This window comes from Zophobas morio, unplaced genomic scaffold (genome assembly GCF_036711695.1).
Source record: "Zophobas morio isolate AGI-343-1 ecotype UQ-CSIRO unplaced genomic scaffold, CSIRO_AGI_Zmor_V1 ptg000003l, whole genome shotgun sequence".
In the NCBI taxonomy this organism is placed as follows: Eukaryota; Metazoa; Arthropoda; class Insecta; order Coleoptera; family Tenebrionidae; genus Zophobas; species Zophobas morio.
Genome location: NW_026972108.1, coordinates 96,273 through 105,294, shown reverse-complemented (window position 1 = coordinate 105,294; position 9,022 = coordinate 96,273). Strand labels below are relative to the sequence as shown.

Here is a 9,022-nt window from a genome sequence, read left to right as displayed (position 1 = left end):
ACCATAATCATGGAAAACAAAAATGCACTTATCAGAATATCTATATAAACGAATCACAGCCCGCCGTTTCATTCATTCATTCAAGATGTACACCCAAACTTTTGTTGTGGTACTAATTTCGTGCGCCTTTGCGGGTAAGTACTACCTCTATATTAAAAAATGATCTAACTCAGAAAAAGGAGCCCAGTGGACGCCCGATCCCTTTTGTCCTTACCCATCATACGAAGTCACCCGGTACCCGTACTATGGCGACTGTTCCCTCTACTGGGAGTGCTTCGAAGGGACAAAGTACGTCATGGAATGTCCTGAAGGACTCGAATTCAACGCGCCGCTGCAGCAATGCGACACACCGTCGATAGCCAACTGCGATCCTCGTAAGTACTTCACCAATTAAAATAGTTCCATTGTACGTATTTGTTTTGTAGTTGCTTCCACCACTGCTAATCCAAACCCACGTAAGTACCCTTTCAGTACCGTCGCAAGTTTTACCGGAAATTTTAGCCACTTTTAGTGTCGGACCGACGAGCTCGGATGGGCCTGGACCCGACTGTCCGAATTCAGAAGAAATTACGTACTATCCGTACGATGGCGACTGTACCATGTACTGGGAGTGCTACGCTGGTAATCACTACCTCTACAATTGTCCGGATGGTCTCTGGTGGCACCAAGCCATAAGTGAGTGTGACTACCCTGGAGATTTCTGTGGCGCGTCTACACTAACAGGTAAAACTATGTCTTGGTGGTACCAGTTTTGACTTTGTTTGAGCAGATGGTACCGGATCAACTGATATTCCTACGACCAAAGGCACTCCCGATCCTTTGTGTCCTCTTCCCGGGGACGAAGTCACCTATTATCCTTATCCTGGCGATTGTACGAAGTACTGGGAGTGTTTCGCTGGGGATAAGTACGAAATGACGTGTCCTGATGACCTGTGGTGGCACGAGGAAATAAGCGAGTGTGATTATCCCGGAGACTTTTGTACCAATGAAATTTAATTTTGAATTATATTAGTTCTGAATAAAGATGTTTGACGTTTAAAATCTTGTATCCGTTATTTTGAGTCGTGGTGATAAAACGTGACATTGATGGACGGAACGATACAATCTATTGTTTCATCTAATTATCTCTGGTACTACTCAATCACAATTTTCGAGTAAACAGACCTGAAATTAACTATTGATTTCAGTAGTACCAGATTGTCATTCACGATGTACAACACAATTTTTACGGTAGTACTTTTAACATGTACTGCTCTTCCAGGTGAGTACCACCTCCTCCAACTTAAACCAAAGTCGTTTGGTACCATTTTTGCTGTAGTTGTTTATGGGGTGTTGTTTGACGATTCCGAACCGGATTGTTCTTTAACCATTGGGAGTGTTTTGCTGGGGTGAAGTACGAAATGACGTGTCCTGCAGGACTGTGGTGGCACTAGGAGATAAGCCAGTGCGATTATCCTGGAGATTTTTGCGATTGTCCTTAGTTGGTTTAAAATGTAAAACTGATTCTAATAAAAAATTTACATTTTGGAATTTTAATTTTCAAACGAAAACTTATCAATACAGAAACGGACACGATGAACGATTAGATTACCATCTACTAAGTAACTTATCAAGAAACATATATAAAAGGACTGCATAGTACCGGATCATCATTCAAGATGTACAGCAAAATTTTCACAGTAGTACTTCTAGCCTGTGCTGCTTTACCAGGTAAGTACTACTTCCTCCTACTAGAAAAAAATTGTTTGGTTTTGTTTTTACTTTTTCAACCACAATTGTAGCAGTTTTTGGGAGTCCGTCTGACGATTCCGGGCCGGACTGTTCCTCAGTAGAAGATGGTACCTTTTATCCTTACCCCGGTGACTGTACTCAGTTTTGGGAGTGCCTTGAAGGTAAGAGTATACTCTTCAATTGCCCCGCGGGTTTGTGGTGGCACCAAACAGTAGGCTTGTGCGACTTCCCGGGAGATTACTGTGACGATTCCACTGGTACGTTTTTTGGTTGTGGTGGTACCGGTTTGATGGTTATTTTGACAGGTTCTTTGATTAATTTGACTTCGGATCCTTTGTGTCCTTATCCTTCGAATGACATCACGTATTTTCCTTATCCTGGAGACTGCACGAAGTTTTGGGAGTGTTTTGCTGGGGTGAAGTACGAAATGGCGTGTCCTGCGGGACTCTGGTGGCACCAGGAGATAAGCCAGTGCGATTATCCTGGAGATTTTTGTCAGGATTCGTAGTTATGTTAAATAAAATGTAGGAAATGATGGGAATAAAGATGGTGTTGCATTAAAGTGTTGTTTCTTTTATTATTTAGATAATCTCCGAAACTACTTGACCGATTGTTGTCACATTTTGTCACATTTTGTATGTTAGGGATGTCATGATAATAAAAGTTAAAAATTGACAGAATCTTGATCTTGTGGTTTATGAATTCGTATTGAATTTTCACCCTAAACATCGAAATTTTTCGAAAAAAAAAGCAGAATTGTAGATATAACAATTTTTCGATATCTCAGTTTTTGATTTTGAATTTTTCGGTTTTTTAATTTTCCGATGTTCGGTTTTTGCGATGTCTCAAATTTTCAATTCTGGACGTTTCTAAATTTTCCATTTTTCGATGTTTCAGTTTTAGGATTTTTCAATTATCCGATTTTTCAATTTTTTTTCAATTTTCCAATTTTTCGACTCTTCAATTTTTCGATTTGTCAAATTTTCGACATTTGACGTTTTTCAATTTTCGATTTTTCGACTTTTCGATTTCCCAATTTTTTAATTTTTCAATTTTTCGATGTTTCCGTTTTGGATTCTTCAGTTTTTCGATTTTTCAATTCGTCCATTTCTCAATTTTTCGATATTTCAGTGTTGGGATTTTTCAATTTTTCGATTTTTCAATTTCTCATATGTTTGAAGTTTCTGAATTTTCGATTTTTCAACCTCCATTTTTCAATTTATCGATTTCTCGATTTTTGAAATTCTTAATTTGTAAATTTTTCGATATTTCAGTTTTGGGATTTTTCTATATTTTCATTCTCCAATTTTTCGTTTTTTCGACCTTTCGATTTATCGATTCCTCAATTTTTCGATTTTTTGTGTTTACATTTTTTGATTTTCAATTTTTCGAATTTTCAGTTTTTCGATTTTTCGATTTGTTTTTTTTTAATTTTTAATTTCCCTATTTTTTACTTTTCATTTTTTGGATTTTTGGATTTTGGTCTATTTCGATTTCTCAATTCTTCGATTTTTCGACTGCTCGCCTTTTCAATTTTTTGATATTTCGATTTCTTGACATCTAGGTTTTTCCAGTTTCAAAATTTGTCGACGTTTCGATTTTTTTAGGTTTCTTGATTTTTCAATTTTTCGATTTCTAGTTTTTCGATGGTTCACTTTTGGTATTTTTCAGTTTTAAAATTTTTCAAATTTTCTTCCATTTTTCAATTTTTCGATATTTCAGTTTTGAAATTTTTCAATATGACGATTTTTCGATTCCTAGATTTTTTTGTTTTTAGATTTTGCAATTTTTCGATTTTTAAATTATAGATTTTTTTGTTTTTTAGCTTTCGGATATTTCTGTTTCAATTTTTCTAATTTCTAAATTTTAGATTTTTCAGTTTTTTGGTGTTTCGACTTCTCGATCTTTTGAGTTTTCTACTTTTCGGTTTTAAATTCTTCGGTTTTTCAATTTCTCGATTTTTGATTCTTGAATTTTCGGTTTCTAAATTTTTAAATTTTTTAGTTTTTTGATTTGTCAAATTTTCGACTTCTCAATTTATCGAGATTTCGATGTTTCAACTTTTTAATGGTTAAATTTTTCGATTTCTCAATTGATGGATTTTTTTACCTTCAGTTTTTGGATTTTTCGATGTTTGAAATTCTTCGATTTGTCGATTTCTCGGTTTTCGATTTTTAAATTCTTTGGTGTTCTTACATTTATTCAATTTCCTTAATTTTTAAATTTTTCAATTTTTTTAGTTTTTCGCACATTTTGACTTTCTCCGAATTTTAAAATGCTTCGACATTTCAATTTTTAGATTTTCGATTTTTCAGTTTTTCGATAGTTTAATTTTTTTTCAATTTTCCAATTTTTCGGTATTTAATGTTTCTAAATTTTCAATTATTCGGTCACGATTTTACGACTTTTCAGTTTCCCGATTATTAATTTTTTAATTTCCCAATTTTTCGATGTTTCATTTTTTAGGATTTTCTATATTTCGATTCTCCAATTTTTAGATTTTTCGACTTTTCGATTATTGATTCCTCGATTTTTTACTTTTACGATTTGTGAATTTTTCAATTTTTCGAATAATGAAATTTTATATTTTTCAGGTTTTTCCGATTTTTCTACTTTCCAATTTTTCGATTTTTAAAATTGTTGAATATTCAATTTATCGGTTTTTAAACTTCTCTACAGTTTTCAGTTTTTCGATTCCTCCATTTATCAATTTTTTTTATTTTTAATTTTTCAATTTTGTAGTTTTTGACTTTGCGATTTTTCGATTTTGAGGTATTTCGAATCCTCAATTTTCGATTTTTTCGATTTTTAAAATTTCGATTTCTTTACATCCAGGTTTTTCAGTTTCAAAATTTTTCGAAGTTTCGATTTTTTAGATTTTTCGATATTTCACTTTTTGTATTTTTCGGCTTTTCGATTTTTCAATTTTTTCCATATTTGGACTTTTGATTTATCGATTTTTTGCTCTTTGGGGTTAAAAAGTGGAGTCGAAAAATCGAAAATTTCAGAAATAGAAGAATTGAAAAATCAAAAAAACAAAGATTTTGAGTAACTTTGGCGATTTTATCAATTTTTCAGTTCCTAATTTTTCGAATTTTTCGTTTGGGTTTTTTTCAGTTCTTGGATATTTCTATTTTTCAATTTTTCCAATTTTTAAATTTTAGATTTTTCAGTTTTTCCATTTTTTGAGTTTTCGACTTTTCCGTTTTAAATTCATCGGGTTTTCAATTTTTCGATTTTTAAAATTTTTGACCCTAGAATTTTCGGTTTCTAAAATTATCAATTTTTCAGTTTTTCGATTTTTCAAATTTTCGATTTGTTTTTCAAACTCCTCACTTTTTCAGTTTTTATCTTTTCGATTTTTCGATTTTGGCATATTTCGATTCCTCAATTCTTCAATTTTTTTCCGATCTTTGAAATTTTGCTTCTCGATATCTCAGTTTTTGAATTTTTGAAAATTGAAGATGTGAAAAAGTGGAAAAACGTAAAATTGAACCATCGAAAATTGAAAATCGTGAAATTGAAAAACTGGGAAATTGTAAAATCGAACAACTGACGAATCCCAAAACTGAAATTTCGAAAAATTGAAAAATGAAAGAAAAACTGAAAAGTCCCAAAATTGAAATAGGTATCCAAAAACTGAGAAATTAAAAAAAAATCAAAAAAGTGGGGTCGAAAAATCGAAAATTTCAGAAATAGAAGAATTGAAAAATCAAAAAAACAAAGATTTTGAGTAACTTAGGCGATTTTATCAATTTTTCATTTCCTAATTTTTCCAATTTTTCGTTTGGGTTTTTTTCAATTCTTGGATATTTCTATTTTCTGAAATCTATGGAGAATAATTTGTAATATCATATATTTATTCTTTATGTATACACAGATAATAAATAAATAAATTTATGTCAGCGTTGGAAATTCTCTGCTAATCCCACTCACAATCGACATTAGCGGCAACGTCGCACCTTCCCAGGGCCTGACTCCAGTAATATCCCGCGGGGCACTGATGCAAATACGTGTTTCGTTGATAACATTCCCAGAATTTAGTGCAGTCGCCCTCATAGGGGAAATATATGACCTCATCACCCGTTGCAGAGCAAGGTGGACGATCTAGAATTCCACTTTAGAGTAGATTAACAAAAAAAAAAATAAATAAATAAAAAAAATACCTGTTGAAGGAGCCCAAGTGACCGTGGTAATGTCATCTGAAAATAACACACTTACTAAATACCAACTCTGAAAAATAAAAACAAAACTTACTGGGGTCACAATTGACCGCTCCCGCCGCTTCACAGTCTTGACGTTCGTAATCAAATTCGAACCCATCTGGGCAACTTAGCAAGGTTTTGGTACCACCCAAGCACTCGTAGTACTTGGTGCAGTCACCTGGCACAGGAAATCTGGTGGGTTCGTATGACGGGTACGGACAGAGAGGGTCGGGTGTCCATTGGGCCACTATTATACAATTACGATTAGTATTATCACCTATATGACATTTAAAACGTTGTACTTACGTGCAGCTGCCACCAAGAACAATACAGCAGTTATAGTCTTCATTGTGTGTATGGATTTTGTCGTTCTGTGGATCCAATATCAACTAATTTCGCTTTTATACTTTTTCTAATTATTACGAAATTTGCTTTTTTTTTTGTATTAGAGTCAGAATATGAAGTGTTCTCAAGAAATGTTAATATCTGATTAGCATTGTCCGATTGTATCGCCGGATGTTTTTCTGTTTTTTAAATGATTTTAACGATAAGGAGCAGATTATCGGGAGAATGTGACAGATTGGACGAATTTCTATTGTGTTTTGAGTTAGTTAATTAATTAAAAAGATCTTATTTATATTTTTCTTTTATTATTTAAGAGGATTATTTAGTCATAATTAAATTTATATTCGGTGGGTTTATCATGCCACTGCAAGTGCATGCTTGAGGTGAAGTACTGCACCGATAACGTAAGGATAAGCGTCCGCAGTGAAAATATATTTTTTTGGTTTAATATAAACCGAGAAGCTTGATTTTGATTTTTCGACTTCACTTTTTTGGTCTTTTTATTTCTCAATTTTTCAATTTTTTAATTTCTCAGTTTTTCCATTGTTCACTACTTTTTCTTTCATTTTTCAGTTTTTCGAAATTTTAGTTTTGGGATTTTTCTGATTATTTATTTTTCAATTTTTCGATTTTACAATTTTCCGATGATTCAGTTTTACGTTTTTTCAATGCTACGATTTTCAAATATTTTGATTTTTCAGTCCTTGACTTATATAAACACAATTTTTCGATTTTTCAATTAATCGATGTTTGATTTTTCCATTTCTTGACTTCCGATTGTTTCGATTTTTCAGTTCTTCAATTTTTCGATTTTCCATTTTTTCAATTCAATTTTTCGATTTTTAAATATTTCGATTTTTCAGTTCTTCATATTTGACTTTTATAAACTCCCAGTTTTTCGATTTTTCATTTCTTCAATTCTTCAATTTTTCAGTTTTTTAGGTATTTAATTTTTCAATTTATTAAGTTTCGATTTTTCGATTTCACTTTTCCGATTTTCCGATTTCTCAATTTTTCAATTTTTTGATTTCTCAATTTTTCGATGTTTCAATTATGGGATTGTTCAGAATTTCTTTCATTTCTCAATTTTTAGAGATTTCAATGATGTGATTTTTTACTCTATTTATTATTCAGTTTTTCGATTTTACAATTTCTCAATTTTTCAATTTCTCGGTTTTCAACTTTTCGATTTCTCAATTTTCCGGTGTTTCAGCTTTACGTTTCTTCAATCATTCCCCTTTTCAATTTATTAATTTTTGACTTCTCTAAATTCCCAATTTTTCGATTTTACGATTTCCAATTTTTCTCTTTTTCAATTTTACGATTTTTCAATTTTTCAAATTTCACTGTTATAAACTCTCAGTTTTTTGATTTTTCATTTCTTTAATTCTTCAATTTTTCACAGTTTAGGTATTGTAATTTCTCACTTTTTGGGGCTTTTCAGTTTTTCTTTCATTTTTCAATTTTTCGAAAGTGCAGTTTTGGGTTTTTCAAATAATTTATTTTTCAATTTTTCGAGTTTACAATTGCTCAATTTTTCAATTTTACGATTTTCAATTTTTCGATTTCTCAATTTTACGATGCTTCAGTTTTACGTTTTTTCGGTTTTACTCCTCTTCAATTTTACAATTTTCAAATATTTCGATTTTTCAATTCATTAATTTTTGACTTTTCCAAAATTCTCAATTTTTCGATTTTTCAATAAATCGATGTTTTAATTTTCCCATTTGTTGACTTCCGACTGTTTCGATTTTTCAGTTCTTCAATTCTTTAATTTTTCGAATTTTCAGTTTTGGGATTTTTCAGTATATTTACTATTCAATTTTATAATTTCTCAATTTCACGATTTTTTAAATTTAACTTTTATAAACTCTGTTTTTCGATTTTTCGTTTCTTCAATTTTTCAATTTTTCAGCTTTTTAGGTTTTTGATTTTTCAATTTTTTAAGGTTTTGATTTTTCGACTTCACTTTTTGGCTTTTTTATTTTTCAGTTTTTCAATTTCGCAGTTTTTGGATATTTCACATTTGAGATTTTTTCATTCTTCAGTTTTTCTTTCATTTTCAATGTTTCTAAAGTTTTGGGATTTTCAATTATTTATTTTTCAATTTTTCGAGTTTCCAATTTCTCAAATTTTCAATGTTTCGATTTCTCAATTTTCCCATGTTTCAGTTTTACTCCTCTTCAATTTTACGATTTTTAAATATTTCGATTTTTTAATTTATCAATTTTTGACTTTTTTAAATTCTCAATTTTTCGATTTTTCAATTAATCCATGTTTTGATTTTCCCATTTCTTGACTTTCGACTGTTTCGATTTTACAGTTCTTAAATTCTTCGAATTTTCAGGTTTTTGATTTTTCAATTTTTCTACTTTTTTAAGGTTCGATTTTTCGACTAAACTTTTTTGATTTTTCGATTTCTCAATTTTTCAATTTTTTAAATTCTCAATTTTTGGAAATTTCGATTTTGGGATTTTTCGACTTTTCTTCCATTTTTCAATTTTTCGAATTTTCAGTTTTGGGACTTTTTAGTGTATTTATTATTCAATTATATAATTTCCCAATTTCACGATTTTCAATTTTTCGATGTTTCAATTTCACGTTTTCCCATTTTTCTCCTCTTCAATTTTACGATTTTGAAATATTTCTATTTTTCAAATTTAACTTTTATAAACTCTTTTTTGACCTTTTTATATTAAATTCTTCAATTTTTTAATTTTTCAGTTTTTAGATATTTCAGT

The 9,022-nt window shown here is 30.8% G+C and overlaps 3 protein-coding genes across 4 annotated transcripts; 2 read left to right on the top strand and 1 right to left on the bottom strand.

Annotated features, from left to right (window-relative positions):
- The first annotated feature begins 23 nt into the window (after window positions 1-23).
- LOC135133166 (probable chitinase 10) lies at window positions 24-1,041 on the top strand. The gene is made up of 5 exons (XM_064061464.1): window positions 24-134; window positions 180-374; window positions 426-455; window positions 502-723; window positions 770-1,041. The coding sequence occupies exons 1-5, from the start codon at window positions 86-88 to the stop codon at window positions 994-996; spliced, it is 723 nt and encodes a 240-aa protein (XP_063917534.1). The 5' UTR covers window positions 24-85; the 3' UTR covers window positions 997-1,041.
- A 102-nt stretch (window positions 1,042-1,143) lies between these two features.
- On the top strand, window positions 1,144-2,293 carry LOC135133231 (peritrophin-1-like). Of its 2 annotated transcripts, none has more exons than XM_064061569.1 (4): window positions 1,144-1,261; window positions 1,319-1,710; window positions 1,785-1,988; window positions 2,037-2,293. In XM_064061569.1, the coding sequence occupies exons 2-4, from the start codon at window positions 1,659-1,661 to the stop codon at window positions 2,237-2,239; spliced, it is 459 nt and encodes a 152-aa protein (XP_063917639.1). In that variant the 5' UTR covers window positions 1,144-1,261; window positions 1,319-1,658; the 3' UTR covers window positions 2,240-2,293. The 2 variants fall into 2 exon arrangements, with proteins under 2 accessions (XP_063917639.1, XP_063917631.1); XM_064061561.1 differs by having other exon boundaries at window positions 1,782-1,988.
- Window positions 2,294-5,570: 3,277 nt separating this feature from the next.
- On the bottom strand, window positions 5,571-6,354 carry LOC135132950 (peritrophin-1-like). Its single transcript, XM_064061170.1, has 4 exons — window positions 6,243-6,354; window positions 5,989-6,183; window positions 5,898-5,933; window positions 5,571-5,838 (listed from the first exon to the last, which is right to left on the bottom strand). Exons 1-4 carry the CDS (start codon window positions 6,283-6,285, stop codon window positions 5,654-5,656), a joined length of 459 nt encoding a protein of 152 aa, XP_063917240.1. The 5' UTR covers window positions 6,286-6,354; the 3' UTR covers window positions 5,571-5,653.
- Between the last annotated feature and the right edge of the window lie 2,668 nt (window positions 6,355-9,022).

Bases quoted from the DNA above. Each gene is read 5' to 3' on its own strand.
- LOC135133166 (XM_064061464.1), top strand. From the start codon at position 86: ATGTACACCCAAACTTTTGTTGTGGTACTAATTTCGTGCGCCTTTGCG. The intron at 456-501 runs GTAAGTACCCTT...CGGAAATTTTAG, and splicing joins CACTGCTAATCCAAACCCAC to CCACTTTTAGTGTCGGACCG. The intron at 724-769 runs GTAAAACTATGT...TTGTTTGAGCAG, and splicing joins TGGCGCGTCTACACTAACAG to ATGGTACCGGATCAACTGAT.
- LOC135133231 (XM_064061561.1), top strand. From the start codon at position 1,659: ATGTACAGCAAAATTTTCACAGTAGTACTTCTAGCCTGTGCTGCTTTA. The intron at 1,711-1,781 runs GTAAGTACTACT...CCACAATTGTAG, and splicing joins AGCCTGTGCTGCTTTACCAG to CAGTTTTTGGGAGTCCGTCT. The intron at 1,989-2,036 runs GTACGTTTTTTG...TTATTTTGACAG, and splicing joins TTACTGTGACGATTCCACTG to GTTCTTTGATTAATTTGACT.
- LOC135132950 (XM_064061170.1), bottom strand. From the start codon at position 6,285: ATGAAGACTATAACTGCTGTATTGTTCTTGGTGGCAGCTGCAC. The intron at 6,184-6,242 runs GTAAGTACAACG...ATTGTATAATAG, and splicing joins GTTCTTGGTGGCAGCTGCAC to TGGCCCAATGGACACCCGAC. The intron at 5,839-5,897 runs GTATTTTTTTTA...GTGGAATTCTAG, and splicing joins CACTTGGGCTCCTTCAACAG to ATCGTCCACCTTGCTCTGCA.